The 26,832-nt window shown below is 27.4% G+C and overlaps 1 protein-coding gene across 1 annotated transcript in view; it reads left to right on the top strand.

Moving 5' to 3' along the window:
- Positions 1 to 26,832, top strand: part of LOC145834213 (uncharacterized) — a 42,115-nt gene that overhangs the window by 13,199 nt on the left and 2,084 nt on the right. Inside the window, exons 5-8 of the mRNA XM_082941590.1 lie at positions 2,080 to 2,287; positions 5,440 to 5,649; positions 17,594 to 17,708; positions 25,861 to 26,016. Of these exons, the coding sequence (XP_082797716.1) occupies positions 2,080 to 2,287; positions 5,440 to 5,649; positions 17,594 to 17,708; positions 25,861 to 26,016 (689 nt within the window). The remainder of the gene's footprint in view (positions 1 to 2,079; positions 2,288 to 5,439; positions 5,650 to 17,593; positions 17,709 to 25,860; positions 26,017 to 26,832) is intronic.

The raw sequence follows: 26,832 nt of genomic DNA, 5'->3' as shown, positions 1-26,832 counted from the left end.
CACATAATTAATATAGTTTATTTTAAACAACCAAGTTTTAAGTAGAACACCTAGGTTAAAGAAAGTTATTTAAAAATACACTTCAAATTAAGGTAGGGGTCGACAGCCTTTTGTAAGAGGCAGGCCAATTTTTATAAAAAAAGTTACTCGTGGGCTGCACTGTATAGAAAAAAGTTTTCTGCAGACCGGAGTTATTTAGAATAATTGATAAATACTACTATAACACAAAAACACTACTTTAAACCAAAAGTGTAATAAAGTAAGCAATAGTAAAGCATTATTAATCAGTAGTTATTAAATTAAGAACCTGATTGTAAATTTTTCAACAAAATATATTCAATATTGTCTTAAATAGTTATTGTTTTAGCTAACAAGCTAAACGACTAACAGTTTCCACGAGCTAATTTTTACAAAGAAACTCACGGCGATTTAAGAGTCAGTTCATAAACTGGTCACTTTGACGTTATGAAAAGCACTAGTGTGCTTACGCTTTAATAGATGGGGATAAATATGGGTATAGAAGGAGATATTTAGTGAACTGCGTCCTTGATAAAAGCTTATCTTAAATTCATGATAAATTCTAATCTTAGATTCTTAATAAAGAGCTAATGAGGTATGTTTTGTTTACACAAAGTAAAGTAAGAAAAGAAGATTCAATGAACAATACAGCAAACTAGATTAAAACTACACGTGATAACAAGTCATTTGAACAAAAACAAACGATAAGATAACTTATAATCAAACTTAGAATTTACGACAACGAATCGACTACATTTTTTACACATACGTTAAGACTTAAGTATAACTTTAAATTGCTACACTCACAACGGACCACCTGACTCTGCTACTGCGCAAAACTGTAAGTAAAATGTTGTTTTATACCAGGGTTTTCCAAACTTTTTTCAAAAGGCTCCCTTTAATAAGAATAAAAAATGTTTGGCTCTCTCCAACAAGGTTCTCAAAAAACTACCATTTAAAACGCCTTAGACATTTTTTTTTGCATTTCATCATCAACTTCAGAATATCTAGTGTAAGTTTAAATCATGGCCTTAAGACTCCTCCTTTTACAGCTTATTACCTCCTAAATGTTTCTATAATATTTAGTACAAGTGTCTAAACTACCATTAAAAATGCCCAAGACGTTTTTTTCGCTCTTCTTCGTCAACTTTAAAATAACCTAGTGTAAGTTTCAAATTATGACCTCGTGGCCCCTTTGCTGCTTATGGCCCTCTAAATTTCTGTAATAAATTTTACTTGGCCCACTTTGGGAAACCCTGTTTTATACTCATTACAAAGAAAAAAACTATTTATATAAAAAAAATGTTTACGAAAACTTCAAAGCGTTGTTAATTTGTTTTACTATTTTTAGCTTACTTGCGTATTTTTAGAATCTATAAAATTCAAGCGCTGCCGCGTCACAACTAAATTTAATACTGACAATAATTTGACAAAGCTGTATAATCTTGACGTGATTCGTTTTTTTTTCACTTTAATAGTTTGATATAAACTCAAAATCTTCAACACAGCAAAAGGGTATTTCAACAACTAAAACGCAATTGAAATAAAAACATTGATATATACGCATTCCAACGAATGCTAACTCCCTATTATTATAGTAAAAAAGCATTGTTTTTTTTTACATAATTTTGAATACATAAACTTTAAAGGGTTTTTTTAGCTTATTTTGCTTGTTTTCTAAAACAATATAATGAAATACTCAATTTCCTTACAAAGCTAAGTTTTTTTGTAACTTTAGTTTTCTAGAAAACGTGATAAATTAAGTTAACTTATAAAGTAACTTTATTATATAAAATAGGTTTTTCATTACTTTATCACTATAATTGTTTGTGAATTCAACATGGTCAAATGCCTTTATAATGCATGAAAAAAATGTTTCAACGTTTTTTTGCGAACTTTAACTAGTTTATAAACAATAACAACCCTTTTTTAAAGTTGAAATGTCTTAATATGTTGCACAGAATATTTTATATTTACTATTTAATAATGTATTCTTCACTGAAGTATTAATTATTAAATGTTGATCTATATATTTAACTTAAATATTTTTATCGTCTTCAGTGATAAAATAGCAACTGGAAGTTTTGATAAAACGTGCAAGTTGTGGGATGCAAATTCAGGATCTTTAATACACACATATAGAGGTCACAGTGCAGAAATTGTATGTTTATCGTTTAATCCACAATCTACTGTTATTGCTACAGGCTCTATGGATTCAACTGCTAAGTTATGGGATGTAAATAAAGGTATCGAACTTTCAACCTTAAAGGTTAATCAAGGGTTTAGTTATTAAGATTTCTGGTAATTTTATGTTTTATAATATTGTTATATTTAAACTTTAAAAGCCTTATTTGGTAATTTAAGTCAAAATATATTCTAAAAGTATGAAAATAAGCTCAAATGTTGAAATCTTTTATAGTGCGTATTTAAGCCGCCTCGTAAGTACACGTCAGGTTACTGTAATCTAAAATGCCTTTTAATTGTGCTTTAAAAAATGAATTTTTTTAATAAAAATTTATGATTTGTACCTTATTTATCGTCCCTGATGTTTTTTTGCAGATAAGTAACTTTTTCAAGAAAGCTTCGTCAATGCAACATTTTAACGTTTTAAGGAATATTTCCTTAAATTTGAAGTCTCTAGTTTAATAAAAAAAAATTTGATTTTTAAAAAACTTTAAAAAAAAATACAAATGTGCAATAGAATTTTAGTCTATCTATTTAAGTACTAATATTTTAATTGACTCTGTCTCAAAAGTTTAATATTTGTTAAGTTCTGTAAAAAGTGACTTTTACTTTATATTTAAAGTTTTACAGTGAATTTTTTTGTCTACTATTTTTTATTTGACTAGGTCTCAAATTGATTAGTTTTGTAAAAAGTGACCTATAATTTATATGTTAAGCAGTGTTTCCGCATGGTCAGGAAAAACTAAAAAAAAGACAAAAGTCAGGGAAAAATGGGGGTTTTTGAAAAAAAGTCAGGAAATTTGACAAAATTAAAGAAAAAAAAGTCAGGTTTTGTCAGTTTAAATTAACAAAATTCCTTAATTTCCAAAGCCTTTAAATGATATTTTAATCTAAATTAATTAAAAATCTTTAAAGAATAGCCTTAATTTGCAAAATTTTCCTATGAATTTACAAAATTGTTTAATTTTAACGCCTTCATCTGGTATAAATTAATAAAATATCCTTTATAAAACTGCAAAAAATTTCTATTAACATATTGAACAACTACACTTTTTGAACAAGCAGTTTTTGTAAGCTTTTTAGTGTTGATAATCTGTAGCGAGGACACTTCCATAGTAAAACTGTGATATATACACAAAAGTTTATCTAGCATAATTTTAGAATCAAAGTGTTTTTTGTTTAAGTAAATAATTGAGGCAGCACAATTGGAGGCAAAAATAAATGAGTGCAAAAAGAAAAGAAATGAAGCCCACAAATTTTGGCTAGATTTAGAGAAAAGATTCTCTTCGACAAATGTAGGGTTAGCAGATAAAAACGATTTAAATAAAATGAGGCAAATGGTTTTAACTGCCAAGAAAATGAAGTGGGATGTAGACCAGATGAAGGAAACCATATCTTCATTAGGTGACAAGGTTGAAGTGCTAATAAAGAAACGAAGAAAATAAACTTTAGTACATATAATCAAATAAAAAACAGTGTTTGATTAAGTTGTTTATTCTTTTAAGGTTTTAATTGTAAAAGTTCGTTACTGTTTTAAGAGTTTACTTGTGAAAGTTTGTTATTGATTTAATGCTTTAATTGGAAAAGTTTCTAATATGTTGTTTCGTTCATTTAGATACATTTTTGTTAGGAAATGCTAAAAAATTGTGTCTTTTTTCAGACAAGCTGTGTTTGTAAGGTAATATTTATTATACAAGTATTTTGCTGATAGAGCTGTTTATTGCAAATACATCAATTATACACAGATGATTCAAGTGATGTAGTGGACATTTGATGATTGAATTCAGCAAAAAAACTGTTGTTTTAATCTGTATTAAAATTAGATTTAAAGCTTTATATAGTTTCAAGTGTTAGATTATGTATTTTAGAATAATTTTTAAATTAAGAGTTTGATTTAGAAAAGTCAGGAAAATTCTAGTAAAAAGTCAGGAAATTTTTCTCAGCTTGAACTGTGGCAACCCTGTCCCCTAGAAATTTACAAAGTTACTTTTTTTTCAATGCCTTTATTTGGTAAAAAATAGTAAAATTTCCTTTATAAAAGTGTGAAGTTTTTTTTATTAATATATTGAACAGATACCCTAAATGAAGAAGCAGTTTTTGTATCCTTTTTAGTATTAGTAATCTGTAGCAAGGACACTTTCATAGTGAAATTGTGATATTCAGGGTTGCCACTTAACCTGGATACCTTGAAAAACCTGGAATTCGACAATTTAGGCAAAAATAACCTGGAAAAACCTGGAATTTTGAACAAAAATCACTAAAAAAACCTGGAGTTTTAACAAAATTCACATGTTCAGTTGTAAAATTTCGATTTGACTCAAAAAATCTATCATATAGTTAAAAAATTTTGTCATCATCAAACATTTTTTTTATTAAAAAACATATTTAAAGTAGCTTTACATAATCTTTTCAATGTTTTTATACTATTTTACAAAGTTTCTTACCTTAGACTTAACTTTAAACCAAAAATAGACCCAAAAATGTGTACATTTAAAAACCTGGAATATGATTATGTATTTTAGTAAAAGTTTAAATTAAGAATTTGATTTAAAAAAGACAGGAAAGTTTAAATAAAAAGTGAAGAAATTTTCTCAGCTTGATCTGTGGAAACCCTGGTTAAGGTTATTAGGGAAAATGTTAATTTTTATATCCCCACATGATGTTTACAGAAAATGTTCGTATTTCACAACTTATGTATTTGTATGTTATTTTACTGTAAAAACACTTGTTGTTTCGATTTAACACTATTACCAATAATTTAATATTAGTAATGAGATATCCCCCATATCTTTATCTTAAGCTTTTTTTGTAGCTCTTTATTTTGATAAAAGTCAAAAAAAAATTAATGCTAAAGAGTAAGTAAATGTAAACGATTTTTTAAACCTATTTAAGCAAACTTTAAAAACTATAAGTTTATAAAGCTTTTTGAAAAAACTCGACAGTTAATTGTTGTTATAATAAAATGTAATATCGAATACAGCAGAGTATTAAATATTTGTTGGCTATAAATTTAACTTTAATATATTTTTTAGTAAATCCTATATAATAACATGTATTTTTTAATTATGCGTAAAAAGTTTTTAAATAATGCTTAAACATCTCTTTTAGGTTTTAGTTCTTGTTAATTCTATTGTCTAGTAAAATCTACAAATAAATGTAAATCTTCGGATTAATGATTGTAGGTATTTTACAAGTTGTCGACTATTTTATTAATTATGTTGTTACGAATATTTTTAGGGGCACACGGGTGAAATTATTTCGTTGATGTTTAACTCACGTGGTGAAAACATGCTTACCGGTAGTTTTGACAATACCGTAATGCTTTGGGATGTCAATACTAGCCAAAAAATAAATACACTAATAGGACATAGAAGCGAAATTTCAACTGCGCAGTTTAACTTTGACTGTTCACTCGTTGTTACTGCTTCCATGGATAAAACTTGTAAAGTTTGTTAACTATTTTTATCTGTTTGATCTTTCCATTAGAAAGCATTCGATGCTCATGTTTAAATCATAGCATTTGATAAACATATAGCTTTTAATTAGTTAATAAAACCATTAGTTCTAATTAGTCAGTTCTTTATTAGTTGAGTAAGAATATGCTAAACAAGGTATTTAATATAAAATAACATTGAAAATTTACAATAATAGAAGTTTGTTAAATGCTTGCTTTATTGAAATGATGTATGTATGTTAAACTCAAGACATAATTCCACGAAGTTCTGAAAAAGATAAGTAATTAAATGAATAGAAAATAAAAAGTAGAACACATATGTACTACCTAAACATTAACCATAAGTATAAGCTAACAAATTAAGGGCATAGGGGGGGTCCGACATTTTTTTTTACTAAAAATAACATTCTAACTTGTATGAAAGCTTGAAGTACAAACTACAAGCCAGTTTTTATAGAATTAAAAAGTCTTATTTAACTTTTGAGATATTGTAATTTTTCTAAAAAGTTTCCGATACAAACGTATGGACCACAAATTTTCAACGTCAATTTTCTCAGAAATTTAAAAAATCACTAAAAACCTATCTTCTTCTTCATTTTTTGAGCTAGAGACCTCAAACTTTCAGGAAACGTTCCTTTTGTAATTTAGAAGACTTTGAATGTTGGAATTTTGAAAATACTGAAAAATAAAATTTTTAGATAAAAAAAAAAAAAAATATGTGGTTTTTTTTAATAAAAGTTTTATTTTTCAAAACTAAATAAATTCCTGCATTCAATCTTTTTTAAATTTAATAATACACTTTCTGTGGAAATTTGAAGAAGATTGCTTAAAAAATGAAGGATGAGATAAATTTTTAGTGAAGTGATCTTTTTTCGCACTTTTAGTTTGCGCCTCCCATTAGGAACCTATTGAGGTCACCGACTTTGATCACTCATATGTCAAAAAATACTTTGAATTTTTTCAAGCGGTTAAAAATGTCTGATAGCTCAGATGAAACTCTATAAAATAAGATCAACTTGTAAAATTCAAGGTGGAACCCCCCTATGCCCTTAATAACTAATGATAATTACAACATATATTAATCATAATCGCAATATATTTAATCATATAAAGTATTAGATTATAAATTCTTAGGGAAAAGAGGGATAAAACACTTGTTTTCAAAACTTAGTCTTATTTTTTACATAATTAGGTAAGCTACTTGTTACTTTTTACCGCTTCTTAAAATTCAAAGTAACTTTTGAGATACAAGCGATCAAAGTTAGAGCGTTTAATAGGTTCTTTATGGGAGGCGCAAACTAATATAGCAAAAATAGACTATTTCACTAAAAATGTATCTCCATCTTCAGTTTTTGAGCAATTGTTTTAAAACTTTTTCAGATTAGATTTTAATAAATTTTAAACAACTTGTAGGAAACAGAGTTTTTAATTAGAAAATATATATATAAAATAAACAAAAAATGATGATTTTTTTTTTAAATTTTGGTCATAAGTATTTTTATTGTATTTTTTCAAAAATCCGCTTTTTACAAGTTGTTTGGGTTTGAAAAGTACGTTTCCAGAAAATTTGAAAAAATTTGCTTTAAATTGCTTAAAAGATAAAAGAGGAGATAGATTTTAAGTAGAGTTTTCAGAATTCTGAGATAACTCGTCTTGAAAATTTTCGATTCCATACGGTTGTATCGATTTTTTTTTTTATAACTGGCGATACTGCAAATGTTAATCAACATTTTTTATTTTGTGAATAGTAAATTTAAGCTTTGAAATAAGAGCCAATGTTAATTTTTGTAAAAAAAATTTTGGACCCCTCTATGCCCTTAATTTAGGGTTGGGCAACGTTTTTTACACAACGGGCCGGATCCAGAAAAAATTTGTCATTTGCGGGCCGGAGCATCTCGAATTAGCTATTTACCGGATCCGGTATCCGGATCTAGCCGAATAATGACTTTTTAGATCCGAATCCGACTAGATACTAATTTTAAATCGAGATCCGGATCCGGTCAGATTCTAGTTTAAATAAAAGTTTTGGATCCGGCAAGAATCTAATTTTATAGATGTAGTTGATCACTTTTTTGAATTCTTTAAATTCACAAAACTTTTTCAAGTCTAACAGCTTAAGATGTAGATTGAGACATGTCACATGTTCAAATAATAACTATAAATATAATAGACATTGTAATTGACAAGAGTACGTACTACGTATATGAAATATCGTACTTAAAAAAATACTTTGCTTGAGGTAATGTGACAAAAAGATATTCAAAATAAGTTAGAACAACACAAAATATTATGACAAAATGGTGTATCTATTGGTACACATTAAATTATAAAGTCATTTTTTAGAATTTTTTTTTGAAGTCAAATTCTTACAGTTTTGTTTTCTAAAAATATGATACAAAGTTTTATAATATTGACCCTTTGCGGGCCTGTCACTTCGCTCGCTGGCCGGATCCGGCCCGCGGGCCGTACGTTGCCCACCCCTACCTTAATTAAATAAGCTTATAAAGGGTTGTACAATGGTTTTTCTAATACAACTTAAAATTAATTACTTATCATATGTAAAACGATTTAATTATGAAAATTTTAAAACAGGTTGATAATAACTAAAATTAAATAAATTAACATCTACTCACATTCATGAAGCTTTTGAAGCAACTAAAACTTAAAACACATATCGAAGAGATAATTTTTTTATAATAATTACTTCATAATGTTGAGCCTGAGATTTGTTATACCTATCCATTGCATAGCTGTATAAATAGTTATATACAATTTAATTATTGTGTTTATTATTATAAACTAATTAAAATGTTAGAAATATATAAAAATTTTACAACCATTCTGAATGTAGAGTAATGTAACAAATAACATGTGTTAATTTAAGTCTGTATTCTTGCTGGTTATATATAAAAAGATAAAAGAGCACGGCTTATACTGTGATTTGAATACTAGATCAAATTTTAATTGAAAGTTAACACATGAAAAACATAATGATATAAAATGAGAGTTAAGAATTCAAAGTAGAAAATAGAAAAAAAAAAAACTGTAACAAACTAGAATAATTAAATAAGTAAATATATTTCAAGTAGGTGTTTTTTATCTTCAGCTGCTATTTCCATACGTTCTAGGTTAAATATTTGGTAGATTTTAAACACGCCACTCATGTTATTTTCGGCATGGTGAAGAATGCTCTATTCCATTTCTGTTTTGGTACCATACCTGTTTAAATACTGCCACACAAAGTCTGTTAGTCTAGTGCTGTTCAATTTACTAACGTGGTTAAAAGTATACTTGTTACCAGTGTGTTTATCTATAAAGGAGCTTCTCGCGAAATTGTTGTTTTTGTTATATTCCAACGAACTTGTTTCTTTCGGATCTTTTTGTATGAGAATATTAGGCATGTTATACATAAATTATTTACAAAAATTATTTTTTTATAAGTATGTTTTTTTGTAATTTGTATAACCTTTAAAGAACTTTTGTTAAGGACAGCAACATCTCCACCCCTACTAAATTTATAATTTCGGATGATATTATAGTTAGAGGGACAAACTGTTGCACCATTGACTTAAGACTTCATCCATGTTTCAGTTAAAATAAGTATATAAACTTATTTGATAGTATGTGTTTCTAAAAATACAATTTGTATAAAAAAGATCTAATATTAGTTTAATCAATTTTTAAACAAACATTATATTATTGCTAACAAAAAAACGTACTAATATTATTAGTAAAGTTAAAAGATAGATTGAATAATTTAAAATCTGCAAAAAAATGGTATGTTTTTGATAAATTTGATTTATAATTTTTATCAATCCCAGAGTTCCTTGGTGTTGAAACGAAAGGACTGGTTATTCCTTTCTTCAATTTTGATGTTTCTAATGACGTATTTGATATTTTCGTTTTTCTGTTTTGCTATGGCCTTTTTTTCTTTCTTTTTTCTCGTAGTCTCTTATAAACTTTGATTTCTTACATAGTGCTATAAGAATTAATTTAAATATTTGTTCTTTTCCACTATACATCACTTTTAGGTTTCTCAACTTCAATGGTCTGCTTTTTCAGCTATATCATTCAATTTAATAAAAATAGGTTTTATTTTGTCTCTTATTGTTATACCAACTCGATACAGTGTATTATGTTTATGTTTTTCTTTTTTTTTTCTTTTAATACCTCTTGAATAACTTCAAAAAATTTTAACAAGCTTCTGGTAAATTGTTAATATAATTTCTACTGTTTTCTTCAGGTGTATGTATTGAATTAATAATTTATTATTTAGAGAAAACAATTACTCAGTTTCACCGCAGAGCGGTTTTTTAAATTGTAAATCTGTAGTACAATAATAATGGTAAAAATGACAAATAATTGAAAATTGGTTTGAGTTAAGTTTTTTACAAAAAAAAAATTATTAATTAAGAATTATATTGATGCTAAACAACTTTTAATTTAAAAACTATTAAATTATAGTCCATAAACAAATACAATTAAACCATAGTATACAGTGGGTTATACATAGTATAGACTACTGTGTCCTATTTATTTGTTCTAAACCAGTGGTCGGCACGGTGTACACTGGTGCACACTAGTGTACATGAATTTCTTTTAGGGTGCACAAAACTTTTGGGGTGCATGAAACTTATTTTGGGGTACATGATTTTTTTTTTCGGATTGAAACTAAATTAAAGTTTTTTTTTTTAATCTTCTACATTTAAGACATATTCAACCTTGATATCTGATTGACCATTTTTGTACTTTTCTAGTTCTATTCTGTTACATTATGTAAAAATTCTTCCACCCTTAGCCGCCCAAAGAAAAACCGAAGTGTGCAAATCTCATAGATTCTTAAAACAAAATAAAATGGTTAGTATTCTATTAATGTTTAATTTTATTAACTTATATTGTTTAAAAGCGTTTTGCTACATTGAAATTTACCATTCAATAAAAAGTACCAAGACTACTGATTGTTAATTGGGGTAATGGCGATGTATTAAATTAATCTACCTAGTTTTTTAGACCTGAGTGATATAAGTAAAATAATGTTGTAAAAATTAGATCATTGATATTAAAAGTTTATTGAAATGGATAGGCTAAACTGGTAAATTTAAAGTTAGTGTGTAAAAATTAACTGGGTGTTACCGAATTATTAGTAAAAAAAAACGGTTAAAAGTGTTTACATATTCTTAAACACTAGCGGCGCTAAAGAATAAAAAATTGGGCGCACAGAATTTTAATTTTGTGATTTAGGGTTCACGGATTCGAAGTAACGTGCCGACCACTGTTCTAAACTCTATAGTTAAATATGTATTGAATGCTATAACATTGAACGCTTTTTTTTCCTTAATTTCTGTTCATTCTTTGCTTCAATTTTTTCAGCTACTACACCACCGTGGACTAGCAAGCGGTCATTGACCATTTTAGTGACTAGAAAATTATATCAAGAGTTATATCTTATTGTTGAGAGCTAGGTTTCTTCTTTTTAAAATTGGGTTTTGTTCTATTCTACTAAAGAATACTAAAAGTTATTACAAATGTAGCAAACCCTTGCTGTTTTGAAGTTTAAGAACAACTTTGAAATCCTAAAATTTATGTCAAGAGTTTTTATCTATAAGAATATAACTATTTTTTTGGGTTTTAAAAGCGATATTTGATGCCTATTTACTTTTTTTTTAAACAAAGTTTTTAATTTTTAGTTTTTAATTAACTTTTCTAGTTTTTATTTATACATTATAACATTTTTAAGAAAAATGGTTAAGAAAGTTATATAAATAAGTATTTCTGTAACTTTCTGCAAGCAAGTTTTTGACGAAAACTATAAAGATTTTTGAGTAGTTTTTACATTGTAAAAGGCAACTTCTGTAATACTTCAAGCAGAAAAGTAACAATACCATTTTTTAAATTAAGAAATCAAGATTTATCTAACTACGTTTGTTGTAAAATATTGATCTTTTTGTTTTATGTCAAGTTTTTATCATAAATACATTCTGTTTTGTATAACTTTATAATTCTTTGTTCAGGGTGTTGAATTTTTTCTTTCTGTTTATTTTTTAGTTTAAGTGTATCGGTTTCAAGTATTTTGAACTCTTTGTCTTTTCCTTTTTTAAATGCTTTTAGTTTTTATTTTAACGCTTTTTCAAATTTTGACGATTAAATTAAGGCCATAGGGGGGTCCGACATTAATTTTACAAAAAATAACTATGGCTTTTATATAAAAGTTTTAAATACAAACTACAAACCTGTTTTTATAGAACTCAAAATATCATTTAACTTTTGAGATATTTTATTTTTTGTAAAAAGTTTTCGATACAATCATATGGACCGCAAATTTTTCGGGGTCAATTTTCTCAGAAATTAAAAAATTCACGAAAAATCTATCTCCTCCTACAATTTTCAAGCAATCTTCTTCAAACATTCACAGTCTAATCATTATATTAAAAGAAAAAAAAAACGTTATTTTAGAATTTTTATAATGTAAAAAAATAATAATTTAATCACAAAAATTAAAAAAAAGTGTTTGTTTTTCAAAAAAAAACAATTTTACAAAGTTTTTTTTTAATTCCAAAGCAACGTTTTTTTTTTTATTATATAAAGATTAGACTGTGAATGTTTGAAGAAGATTGCTTGAAAATTGTAGGAGGAGATAGATTTTTAATAAAATAGTCTATTTTCGCTGTTTTAGTTTTCCCTTTCCATAGGGAACCTATTATGCGGCCCGACTTTGACTAGTCATATCTCAAAAAATAGTTTGAATTTTTTAAAACAATAAAAAGTATCTACAAGCTTAGAAAAAAATTCCTTTAAAATAAGATCAACTTGTAAAAAACATGGCTTACCCCCCTATGGACTTAAACTTCCGATTTCTGCTTCAGATGGCATTTAGTTGAGTGGTTTTTTATACAAATACCTTCTTCTTCAATATATTTTTTTAAATATTAACGGTTTTTGTTTTGTCTATCATTGAAAGCCTATACTAATCAATTATAATTTTTGCAAATATTTTTAGCATACTTTGCATAGTTTCTAAAGCTATAAAATGAATTATTATTCAATTTAGTTTCATATTTACTTATCTAAAAAAAACCCTATGCAATTTCATGTTTTTATAGTTTTGTATTTTATTTTTCTAATTTTTATATCTTAACAAGGTTTGTAAGGTAGTTTTTAAAACAGTAATGATAGAAAATGGTATTGTAGTCTTAGTTAGTTCTGCGTGTGCTTATTGTGTTCTTTCAAAGTATTCATTTTTATTATTTATTGCAAAGTAATGATATAGAAATACTATTTTGATAACACTAACTAAAATAAGTACAAAGCACAAGAAACTGTAAGTAAACATTGTACAACAAACAAAAGCTAGACTTAAGCTATATGCAATAAAAAGATAAACAATTAAACAAAAGTTAACGAAATAATTAGAAACATTATTGTTTCGAACAATTGTTAGGTACTTGATATTTAAGACAACGAAAATCGTGTACATTTTATCAAACTGACATACAAAACTTGCAACTTAAAAAAAATATATAAAAGATGATACTCTTTTCTTACGTACAAACCTATTTATTATATTAACAATAACTTATTTCCGTTACGAACTTTAAAATATGTCTTTTTACATAGACGAAACACATACTATCAGGGACGTAGCTAGCTCAAAAAAGTTACGAATCTACAAAAATTAAAACATATGAAATGACGGCAGATAACGTCCTAGCGGGAACACAGCAACTTAAACTACCTCTAATGTTATTGAACTTAATTTGAAACTATGCAGTTATGTTAATACATCAAAAATGGAATGTTGAAGTACGAGTGATAACTGTATACAAGGCAATTTATTTTGCCCCACACCCACTATGACTCTTTATGTCATGCCACTTATATAACCCAGAAAACGTTCATTAAAATTAAGTATAAAAAAATCACAAATTAACTCAAAAACATTAAAAAATTAAACATTTAACGTGTCAATAGTAACAACAAGTAATGCAAATTTTTGTAACATAAAATTGTATGATTTTGATTTTTGAAGCTACAGCTTTCATTAGCATCAATTTTGCATTGTAGCTTTTTGACAAAACGAAGCTTTAACGCGCTAAATGTTACAATTTGGATGTATTTAATTCGTTCAATTTTTTTACGACACTAAAAATGCTAAAGAGTACATATATGTCAAAATTATCTCTCAGAAGTGCATAACTAAGTTTAAATGAATACTTTAAGCTAAGAAAGCAGAGTCTTTTTAAGCTAAAACAAAAGCAAGTTTTTTCGCATATAAGTATACGTTTCTGTAGATTTGCAGAAACGTACCAAGCCACGTGCCTGCATACTATTATCTTTGTTTGTAAAAGTTTTTTTATTACATTGTTATTTTATGTAATAGATTACAAGGTATTCAAGTACATAGTTTATGTAAAAAGTAGTGATCTACCGAATCTTAATTCGTTCAATTTTTTTACGACACTAAAAATGCTAAAGAGTACATATATGTCAAAATTATCTCTCAGAAGTGCATAACTAAGTTTAAATGAATACTTTAAGCTAAGAAAGCAGAGTCTTTTTATTATCTTTGTTTGTAAAAGTTTTTTTATTACATTGTTATTTTATGATTACAAGGTATTCAAGTACATAGTTTATGTAAAAAGTAGTGATCTACCGAATCCAAGATTTGCACTGAACCCTAATATCAAAATGAGATTCGGATCCGGCCCAATCCTAAATTTAAAAATAACACTCGGATCTGGCCCAATCCTAATTTCAAAATAAGATTTGGATCCGGCCGAGTCCCGAAATTTCGGATCCGGTAGACCGCTTTAAACTTTCTGAATTTTACTCAATTATTTGTCTAAAGTTAGATGAAATATAAAACTAATTGATGATTTCACGCTTGAGTTGATAAAACAGTGCTTTTTAACTTTTATAAAAGCCTTCTCAACTTTGATTTAGAGTTTTGCACATAGTATAAAAACTATGATAAATTATTTTTGTTAGACTCAAATAAAATTAAGTACGTTTAATATCTGCTTTTTGGATAACCGCTAATACTTAAACATCATATGTTTATTTTTTTATGTTTGCTCGTGAACCTATTTCGGTTCAAATAACATTTTGGCTTTTTTCTTACTAGAAATAAGTGGACACCTTTAATTAATTGTTATTTATCTTTAAAGCATATATTTCTTTGAACGCGCATTAGTTGAATGAAAATTTTAAATGCAAACATCGCGTTTGGCATTGCCGGGAAATGGAGGGTGTGCACACTGACCAAAACATTTGTTATTACATTCAGCAACAAATAATGAACTTTACCACACGACCATCAGCAACAGTATCCGAGACAACCTACGACCGGTTTCGTCCTTCTTAGGACTCATCAGGCAGGCATAGTCGCGAGATATCGCTGCTGAGAACTAAACCAAGCAGGCTTAAATTCATATGCACTGAAGCGACCGTTTGTGGTTAAAGTCCGAAAAATTTGACGCAGCCAAATTATTCACAGCCCAACGTCTCAGAGATTGTCAGCTTATTGAGATTTTAGTCTACGCTCGTTTGTCAGTTTTAACCAGTATTTATTACGGCCATCACCAACAAAGTTGAGATGCTTCGCGCCATCAATAACATATAATGAACTTTACCACACGATTATCAACAACAGTATGCGAGACAACCTACGATCGGTTTCGTCCTTAATAATAAAATAATTACACTCAGGACATGCTTAGTGGTTGGAATATTACCTTGGATCATGTTCATGTTTTTTTGCGAAATAATGCAAGAAACATTAAAAAGCACAAACAAAACAAAAAGCATTGCTTCTTGTTCAAGATGTGGATACAAGGTGGAACTCAACATATCTTATGCTAGAGAGACTGAAAATGCTTTAATCAGGTGTCCGGTACTATGTGGCTAACTATAGATCAAGATTCGATTATTACAGATAAAGAATGGCAATTGGTTAATCACATTATTCTACTACTTGAACCTTTTTTTTGTAACAAAGGAGTGTAGTAAAAACAATGCATTGCTCTCAAGCGTGATCCCGCATGCAAGATCACTGACGATGTTTTGTTAACACTAATGAAAGTTCAGAAGAACTATCAAATTTTTGTAAAACTTTAGTTAAAACTATAAGAGAGGCTTGCGAAATAAGGTTCTATACTAGTGATGGGCAATGTTTTTAATCGGGCCGGATTCTAAAGTTTTTGTCTTTGGCAGGCCGGAGTATTTCGAATTAGTGATTTACCAGATCCAGTATCCGGATAATTTTTTTTTAATCCGGACCAGGCCAGATCCTGATTTAGAAATATTATCCGGATAAAGGACAAGTTTAGTCTTTTGTAGTATAAAAAAAACATGTTTTGCAATTGTAGTTCGTTTTATATTTTTAAACATTTGCTAAGATTAATTTATATTTCTTTTTTGTAACGGTAAAAGTGTAATCTGAAGTGGAACTTAAAACTTTTTATAACAATTGTAATTCCTATTCTTTTTTAGGCCTTTACTATAGTTGGTATTATATTTCATTTTATTTCGGCTCCATGTTATTTTCAATTGCACTTTGTTTTATAAATATAAACACTTACAAAAATTTATGTTCTAATTCGTTTATGGTCACAATAAAAACTAACTCTTAAGTTAAACGTAAAATGTTTTAACATTGTTTGTGACCTGTTTTCTGCTTTAAGCATTTATTATAGTCGATGATTTATTTATTTTGCATAACAAAAATAATTGTTTGCATGAATATCAAAATATTGAAACCAAGTTTTTGTGTATGTAACTTGATTTTTTTACAGCAAGACATTCGTTTTTTTTTTCTCTTTTAAAATAATTTATACTTAAATAAATATGTATTTATATATTAACACGTTAAAAATATTGTTCAAACTTGATTTACTAAATAAGTAATAATATAATAAGTATTAATCATTTATAAACTTGTATTGTATTTACATTACAAGCAGCTTACATCTTTAGGATTCCAATTATTAAAGTATTCGGATCCGGATTAATTTGAAAATAAGATTCGGATTCTGATCCGGCCGAATCTAACATTTTTGGATTCGGTAGATCACTAGTAAAAAGTTTTAAAAATTGATATAGTTTATTAAATTGAATAAATTATTAGATAGTCTGTATACTATTTTTGTTATCCTTAAGAGTTATTTGTTTTATTTCAAAGTAAATAATAATTGCTTAAACAAATAGTTATTTAAAAAGAACTGTTAATATTTTGAATTAAAATTTTTACCAATTTATATCGTTGCATAGAGGACTATACTTTAAATTAAACCATCATTTTTTATTTTTTTTACTTTGAATACTATACTCTTTTAGCGACAGCTCCATTAGTTTATTCAATTTGCTTTAATAAAAAATTTGTAATTTTACATATAATTCATATAGTTTTAAGATTTCAAATACTATAATTGTTTTTTGTCAGTGACTGTTTTTAATACTTTTGTAATTATATTTTCTTCGACATTATTTATTAGTTACTGCTTAGTTATTCTACAAAAATTGTTTTATTGAATTATAACTTGTTTTAAATCTAATTCTAAGACTCCAAACCAAACAAAAAAAAGTTATTATTGATAGAGTGTATTATTTTTTTAGTTTTGAATTTTAAAAATATTGAATATTGATGCTTTTTTTTTAATTTTGTACAATTTATAGAAGCCGACCTTACAACTTGTAATTGGTTATAAAACAATAAATATGGTTAAACTTGTATATCTTAATCTGTTCTTTGCATAAAATTGAGAATGTTTAAAATATTTGTTTAGCCTATATATCAGGTATAGTTTTTAAGTAAAAAAATAGCATATTAAAATTATTTAAAAGGAAAGTAATTTTAAACCAAAATTGTCGAGACCTGTTGTGCCCAAGGAATAATTCTTGCATATATCATATAAAATGAAAGTAATGCAAAATAATGTATAGATTTGGGACATCAGAACCGGTCAATGCATAGGAACTTTCCGTGGTCACGAAGATGAAGTATTTGACGTAACGTTTAACTATCAAGGAAATAAGATATGCAGTGGTTCTGCTGACGGTGAGAAGTACTTATAAAATATATCTATAAGTTTATTTCTTTATTATTTTTGTTATCTTGTAATTTTTGTTCTACTTTGTCAGCGTTGTGAAATTTCATGTCCTGTTTGATATATAATACAATCATTTTCTACTTGATTATACATTTAGTTTTAATATTATTTTTTTACTAAAACATAAAAAAATCCACTTGCAAATATTAATAAAATAAAAAACATAATTTCAATAAAGTTTTCCCATTTATAATGAAACAATCAAATTACATACAAAAATACTCACACACAGTATATTCTTTCGAAATTTTAACGGAAATAATAAAGGGTGCAACTAACACTTACATAACTATAGTCAAAATAAATAAAAATCCATATTGAAATTTAGTAAAAATAAAATAAAAAACAGTACAATTAAAATTTAATTAGAACTAGATATTCTTAAACTCATGTCTTTTAAGGTAGCCTGTCATTTGGCTCTAACATAAACGTTTTGTTATTGGGAAGTTTTATTTTCAATTTAATTTTAACGTTGTTGAAAGCAGGTTGTAGCGTTCCATAGTTGTTACAAAATCTTGCATTTCTGCTGAAAACAGCCATTCTTTAGGGTTTGTACGCGTCAGGTTAAATCAGTATATTCGGCAAAATTTTCAGGACTTCTCAGTACAAATGCTTAAAATTCCTAAAGTATCCTTTTTTTATTTGTTTTAATCAGGACTTCTTCTTATACTTTACGTCTAATCATAGTATATGTTTTTTTGTTTGAGTTGTACTAACTATAGATAATGTCTTGCCTAATAGACAATGTACTAAACGTTGCACGGCTCAAGACAATGCTGATGTCAATGATAAATACTAGCAAACGGTTGCTTCATGGTAAAGCAAATATTAACCGTTTGTAGAATACCCAATGCAAGTTTTTCGGTTGCAGCTGACAAACGAGTTTTGATTAGAACGGAACCCGAGTCTCAATCTACCGAAGGTTTGTGGTCTGCTGATCGTATTGAACTTATATTAAACTTGTGCTTCTCTCACGGCATACGAAAGTCCAAACTTAGGCTCTATAGACTTTCGCCGATGTTTTCTGTTAACTATAAACAAAGATATAAGTGATTAAATATTGTCTCTGAGAGATGCGTTAATATAAAATGTCTTTCATTTTGCAGATTAATTAGTATTAAGTTTTAGTATTAGTAACAATTTTCTTACTATTGTAATAGTAAATTTATTTTGTACTTTTAACTGACGCACTCTGTGATTGTTTACAAAGGGGTGAGTATATATTACAGTGGAACAGCAACTTGACAACCCAAAAGTTTTAATTTTGGAAAATGGTAGCCAGAAAGAAAATATTCTAGCGCATTTAGAGATTAAAACTAGTGATGTACCGGACCCGGATACGTTTTTTTTTCCGGACTTTTTTTTCAAATTAGAATCCGGCCGGTTCCGGATTTTTATTTCAAATTAAGATTCGGCCGGAACCGGACCCGGATTTTTTTTCAAATTAAAATTCGGCCTGATCCCGAACCGGATTCTTAATACTCTAAGTTATTTGTAATGTAAGTAGTATAAAAACTACTATGTACGGTAATGCAATTTTATATAACTAACTACTAGCTAAGTATAATTGTGTGAAGTTTATCTTTTATGTGTTATATCTAACTATATACTTTTAAATTTTGAAAAATTATAGTTAAAAAAAAATTAAACTAAAAAACATTAATGTGCTGCTAAAATAATTAAATAATAATAAAGTTTATGATATGTTATTAAGGTCTAGTTAAGATTAACAGTTAAAAATAGTAGCTGGTATGTTTTCTAATTTTCTGAACAATATTTACATTTAAATTTTATTAAAATTGAAAGAAGAAAGAAAAACTTAAAATTGAAAGAACAGTAAAAAAAACTTCAAATTGAAAGAACAATAAAAAACACTAAAATATCTTTTTTGCTAAACTAGTAAACTTTCCATGATTTTTGGCAACCAGAATATCACCTAATTTTAGCTAATACCAGGGTTGCCAATCTTTGATTCAAAAAAACTAACCTGAGTGATTATAAACTTTCCTGAGTCAGAATGAGGTTTTGAAAAACCAAAAAAAAAAAATTACTTTAAGCTAATAATCAGTAGAACAGCTAGTCACAAGGTTGAACATTTTAAGTAATGTTTACAATTAAGGCTATAGGGGGGTTAAACACTTTTTTTACAAGTTGAATTTATTTAATAGAATACTATCTTAGCTACCAGATGCTTTTTATAGCTTTACAAAATTCAAAGTAGTTTTTGAGATATAAGCGGTCAAAGCCGAAGAGTTCCATAGGGACCTAATGGAAGGCGCAAGCTAAATTCGCGGAAATATCCATTTAACTAAAAATATATTTCCTCCTAGGTTTTTTAAGCTAAATACCTCAAATTTTCAAAAAAAATTTCCTTACATAGTTTAAAAGCTTTTGAGTGTTGGAATTTAAAATAATTGAAATTTACAAATTTAAGGTCTAAAATTTGAAACCAGAGGAGGTTGGCATGCCAACTTCCAAGGGTTTGTTTAGAAGGGTAGGGGGGTTAATGGTTGACTCATGGCTAAGAGGTCTTTGGCTCTGAATGCGAGCACTCTTAGCCCGAGTTTGAATCATAGTTTCTGGAAGACACTCTGGATTTGGACTGACCCGTGACATAGTTTAAATTTACTTTAACAAAAACTATTTAATAATATAAAATACAAAGCAGTTGGGATAAATTTATATACTAAAAACTTGAAAGTAAACCAATTTGTAACAAAGTATAAAAAACTTAAAATGAATAAAGTAGTTAAAATTAGACAAAAATTACAATAAAAAACTCAGGTTTGAAAAAATCAATAAAATTTTATAAACTGTTATAAAATTTTATACAATGTTAACAAAAATCAAGAAAACACTTAAATTTGTCTAAAGACAATTTAAGTATCTTGCTTATAAAAAAAGTCAATAAAATTAGTCACTAGCACACAGGAAAAGGTGGATCTACTGGAAGACAATCAACTCCACTCCAATTCTTTCCTCAGAACTCAGACTACTGTCTCTAACAATGACCCAAGCTCACAATAGTCATTTCTTTGAGTGATGACTGTTGTTATATCAACAATTTTAAACTTCTTGTACTATAACTTGTCAACATCTCATTTTTTGTTGTTTATAGCTTGCCCAACAACAAAGTGTTTCCAATTAAAAAATAGAAAATTGTAATTAAATAACGTATCATTACAAATTAAAAAAAAACACCTTTTTTTTTTTAAAGGGGACTTTTTCTCAACATAAAAAAAATTTCTACACTGAAATGATTTAAAAATTTACTAAAGAGTAAACTGTGAAAATTTGAATAAGATTGCTTAAAAACTGTAGGAGGAGATAGATTTTTAATAAAATGGTTTTTTTTTCGCCTTTTTAGTTTACACCTTCTATAAGGAAGCTATTGAGCTGGCCGGCTTTGACCCCTTGTATGTCGAAAACTACTTTGAATTTTGTTAAGCTGTAAAAAGTATCTGGTAGCTAAGATTAAAATCTGTCAAATAAGATCAATTTGTAAAAATCAATGTGGACCTCCCTATAGCCTTACCAATCTAAAATCACTTAAAATCAAGTTCTTGAACAAAATTAACTAGAAAATCACAAAATATTGAAAATTGGATCATCTTAAACTCATTCAAAATCTAAAAGAAAACTAACCTGAGTTTTTCAAAAAATCTTAAAACTAGCCTGAGTTTTTATAAAAAACTAAACTACTCTGAGTTTTTATAAAAAACTAAACTAGCCTGAGGCAGCCTTAGATTTTCAAAAATTTTCAAACTAGCAGGGTTGCCACTGTTTAAGTCAAAAAAAACTAGCTAGAGTGAGTATAAACTAGCCTGAGTCTATAATTACTTTAATCTTATAATCAGTAGAACAGCTAGCCATAAGGTTGACAATTTGGTAGTAAAGTTTTTAATTTTACAACATAGGTAAAGAGTTGCATTTCTGAAATGTTTTTTTCATAGTTAATGTAAACAAATGTAAATTAGTCACGTGTACAAAATGAGCCATTCACGGTAGGTGTTTAATTTTCGAACGTATTTTCTGACGAAAATGACTCTTTTTGATTTACACAGGGTTTGTTTTTAAAAAAATACTTTTCTGTATGCTTTTTTTTACTAACTAGATCCGAATCGGCCGGATCCGGACTTTTTTTTCAAATTAGAATCCGGCCGGATCCGGATATCAGACAAATATGACAATATCCGGCCAGATCCGGACCCGGATAGTGAGTCCGGTACATCACTAATTAAAACCTAGTTTAAATTTTCCGTTGACAACAGAATTTTGCCAGTTGGTACGAAGCGGTTTTAAATATTTTCGCATAGTTCAAATTTCAATGTCCTTAAAAATAAATAAACAACCGCCAAGAAAAATAAAAACTGCTTAAATTTATTTTAATATCTAATAATTATTTTATTTCATATTAAAAAAAAATACTTCAAAGTTTTGTTTAGAGTTCAATTACCAGTTTTATTGAGTTTTTTTACAAATTAATGTAAATGTTTTTTTTTTGTTGTTTATCTAGCAAAAATTGATGGACTAAGGTCAGGGTTGCCACGGGTCAGGCTAAGTCCGTTTTTTTTAGGTCAAAATGTCAGAATTTATCAGTTCTAATTTACAAAATTCTCAATTTTGAAAGCCTTAAAATGATAAAAAATTTAAAAAAATCCTTTAAAGTCATACTATAACTGCACAATTTTCCTATAAATTTAATAACAAATCATTAAATTCCAAAGCCTTCACATGGTAAAATTAAATGAAAAATCCTTTATAAAGTCAGTCCTAAATTGCAAAATTTTCCAAGAATCATTTGAACTATTATCCTATTTAAACAATTAGTTGTAGTATGTAATCTTTTTAGTATTGATGATCTGTGGCAAGGACACTTCCATAGTAAAACTTTGATATATAAACAAAAGTCTAGTTTGAAAAATTTTATAATCAGACAGTTTTTTGTTTAAATAAGTTATTACGATCTTTATGATTAAGCACTTAGTTTAGTATTTTATGTAACAAGTTTATGTGTATGCTTTACCTCTTTAGATATTGTTTTTAAAGTTGTATAAATTTTAAGAATAATTAAAAGCATATTATGTTATTTATTTTTTTATTTTAAAGATTTCATAATAAACAATAGAATGAAGTATTTTATAAAACAGATTTATGGTTTACATTATTATAATTTTGATAAAGTTTGTAAAGTAAAAAGAGTATTACACAGAAATTTAAGACATGATTCGTTCAAAAACATTTTTATTCAAACAAATAAACAAGCAAATGGATTTCGGCTAACTTTTATCAACTACTTATGTTAGCAACTAATTTTAAGAATAAATTTGGAGTAAATAAATAGTTTGAGGTTTCATCAGAAAAAAATTAATTAAAACTAATTAGCAAAATTGAGAAAAATAATTAGACCATGGTGTGTGTATATATCACCAGAACGTCCCAGAGGTTCCATATTAGAAGAGACCAACATGTTTCAAAATCCCTCAGAAGTTGGATGAACACGGGTTTAAAAAAACCATCTAACAGGTCATCGGCGATTGCCAAACACTTATTAAACAATTTTTATTGTGGAAAGAATTATAGTGACAGTAATTTTTCAATTATAAGTAAAGCTCGTAATGATTATCATCTAAGTGTTTTATAATCTTAATTTATAAAAACGTTCAAACCTAATTTGTGCAAGCAACAATACGTTTATAATTCTAATCTTTATAAGTCGTTATGACTTTTATTTTAATTTTGTCGCTTATTTTATTGTTTGTTTTGTTATTGTTGCCTATCTTAATTAAATTACTGTTTAACTATTTATAAATATGTAGTTATGAATTGTGAGTGTCTAATTAATTTTGCTAATTAATGTTAATTGATTGTTTTTCCTAATGACACCTTTAACTACTTATTTACTCAAAATTTAATCTTAAAATCAGTTGCTAACATAAGTAGTTGATAAGAGTTAGCCGAAATCGATTTTACTTGTTTGTTTAAATAAAAATGTTTTTGAACGAATCATGTCTTAAATTTATGTGTTATGTATGTAGCACAACAAAGTTATATAATAAGTAAGAGTACAAAAGTATTTGTTAATTTTTTAATTTAAAGATATGAGAAAGTATTGAATTTATTAAGTAGAACATGGTTAAGTTTACTTGTTTGTAATATTTTGTAGAATTGCTTAAGTTTTTAAAATAAGTAAGAGTATATTTCTTTGTTACAAATTTTCAAAATCAAATCAATGGCAAGAGGAAATATTTTATATAACAGATATATAGTTTAATTTTTTTTTTTGCATTCACTTTACTTTGTAAAACTAATCATAGTAGATTATTTTCTAATTGGTTTTTAGTTAAAAGTTTATATACTAAATGGTACTAGGTAGTATTTTATAAGTTTGTGTTATTTATTTTTACATTCCAATAACTTATTATTACAATTATTTTTCGCTGAAGTACACATTTTGAACACAGCAGCTACTCAATAGAAAGTTTGTAGGTTCAAACTCTTTAAATCGGTCAAATTTTTATAAAGTCAGGCTAAATTTACAAAATTTTGCGTGGCAACCCTGAAAGATACGTTCCAGACAATTTGAGCTTATATATCTTCATACATGTTTTAATTTTTTTTAGTGTTTAGTAAACTTATAAAACTTTTCGAATAATACGCAAAGTATTTTGTTAATATTTTTAGAAGGTCTTAGCTGACGTATTCTACAGAAATACTCTATGCAGCGGTCTTCACAGCGTGCACACTAGTGTGCTCTAAGTTTATTTCAGGGTGCACAGAAGAAAAAAAGAATTTAGTTTATTAATATCAAGCGATATAGTTTAAAATAAAAGCTAAATTAAGCTCTAGTAATTTATTTTGCATTTCTGACGTTTTCATTACTCGCTTAACTTTACTCTAAATTTATTTTCATATATTTTGTTAACTTAATGCAGGGGTTGGCAGGCGTTTGGTAATCGCGGGCCAAATTTCGAAAATAAAAGTCTTCGTGGGCCGTAGTTTAAGTTACAACGTGATTTTTTTTTGGTCATCAATTAATTAACTTCAACAAAAATACAACGTGACTTTTTTTACTCTTCATATAATTTATTTCAACAAAACACAATGTAATATATAAGTACAGGACTGCCAAAAAACATATAATTTAATAGTTTAGACAAATAGTAATATAAGATATTTTAAAAAAAGATCACTAAAAAACCTTAATTACTGTAATCACTAAAAAATGCCTAGAATTTTAAATAATTTTCATATGTAAAATAATAAAAAAGTTATAAAGTAAAAAAAGTATCGTATACAATCTTTTTTTATTTAATTTTGAATTTTATTTACTACAAATGTAAAACACATTTAAAGTAGGACTGCAGTATCCTTTCAATATTTTTTTACTGTTTGAGACATTTTTTACCTTAATTTTAAAATAAATATGAAAAACATAATTTGTACTTTCAAAATTCTGGAAGAAACTCAAAAAGCCTTTGGCTACCCTATAAACAACTTAGTTACAATTTAGGCTGCACTGATTTTTTAGATGTTTAGTGTGCACCGTTTTTGACTACCTTGAGGACCACTGTTCTATAGGACTTGATTTTAGAGTTTAATTGATTAATTTGAGTATAAAAAGTTGTTTTACACTATCAAAACTTTACATTTATACTAAGTACTTAACAAGCTCTTACAGCAGAAATATTATTAGATATTAATTTAAGTTGACTCATTTTAAAGTTTAAAATAAACTAATTTTAATACCAAAACATAAAGTAAAAACATTTTAGAAGGCTACTACTTTAAGCCTAATAACTTGTTGTTTAAAAGAATTTTTTTACTTAGTTATACTAACTTCTTTTTATTACCACGCAATCGAAAGTCAAACACTTTTATATATGCAATTCGACGAATGCAACTCCCAATAATAACAAAAAGTGTGTTTAGAATGTTAACGAAAACTTCAAGGTGTTGTCTGTTTGCTCAAATATTTTAAACTTATTTTGTACACTTTTAAAATTGAGTATGCAATCTTGGTACAATACTATCAAATTAGTTTCTTCTTGGAAAAAATTAAGTATACTTATATTAAAAGTCTTCTCAAATTTGACTCAGGTACGCTTCGACTATGCGATATTTCTACACAAAAATGTATTTATGCTATGGATGGGCACGTTGGTGAAGTTTCAAAAGTTAGCTTTTCACCCCAAGGCAACCGAATATTAAGTGGCTCTACCGACAAAACTGCTCGAGTTTGGAATGTTGTTTCTGGTTTGTTTTTGTCTTTATTCTAGGTTATTTTTTTATTAATTAAAAATTTATTTAACATTTATTGAATTGATATATTTTGCATGCACAGTATGTTTCAAGTAAATTTAATTAAACAAAACCTATGTTAGAATTTTAGTCTTTAAAAAAGATACTTTGAAAATTCTCAAACATAGAGAAAAGGAATATTCTTGAAAATAAATAGAAGTTATTACTAGCCCTAAACAAAAACTTGTTTTTTTATTTGCATTCTTTTTATTTCACCAGTTTCCTTTTTTTTCTTAAGTTTAAGATTAAGTTGTTTTAAATATAACTCCGATCTTACTTGACTCACGTAATGAAATTTTAATGTTTGCAGGCCTTACTTTAACCTTTATGGGCCGCATCTGGCCTTTTGTTTATTGTCAAAATAAACTTATTTAGCTTGACGCGTATGAACCATTCTTGAATAACTTGTTTATTTTTTCCCACAAATTCATGCTAAATTTTTTGCTTAAGGTGTAACAACCGTGCAGTCTATTACCTGCATTGATATAAGACATGATTCATCAACTTGGCCTTAATATTTTGTCTAAAAGTTTGTATGAGTTATTGTAAACTAGGGTTTCCCAAAGTAGGCCATGACAGATACTCAGCGGGCCATGAGCAGCAAAAGGGGGGAGAGGGGTCATGTGCAGTTAAGGAGCCACAGAAGGGCCATGAAGTCATAATTTAAAACTTACACTAGATATTCTGGAATTATTGAAGAAAAGCAAAAATAAAAGGTTTTAGGTGTTTTTTGAGTAATCTTGTAGAAGGGGGCCATTTAAAAAAAAGTTT

Source organism: Thalia democratica, chromosome 4 (genome assembly GCF_965202585.1).
Source record: "Thalia democratica chromosome 4, ktThaDemo2.hap1.1, whole genome shotgun sequence".
Classification (NCBI taxonomy): Eukaryota; Metazoa; Chordata; class Thaliacea; order Salpida; family Salpidae; genus Thalia; species Thalia democratica.
Note: the sequence above shows the minus strand (reverse complement) of the source record. Positions and strands in the feature narration are given on the sequence as shown.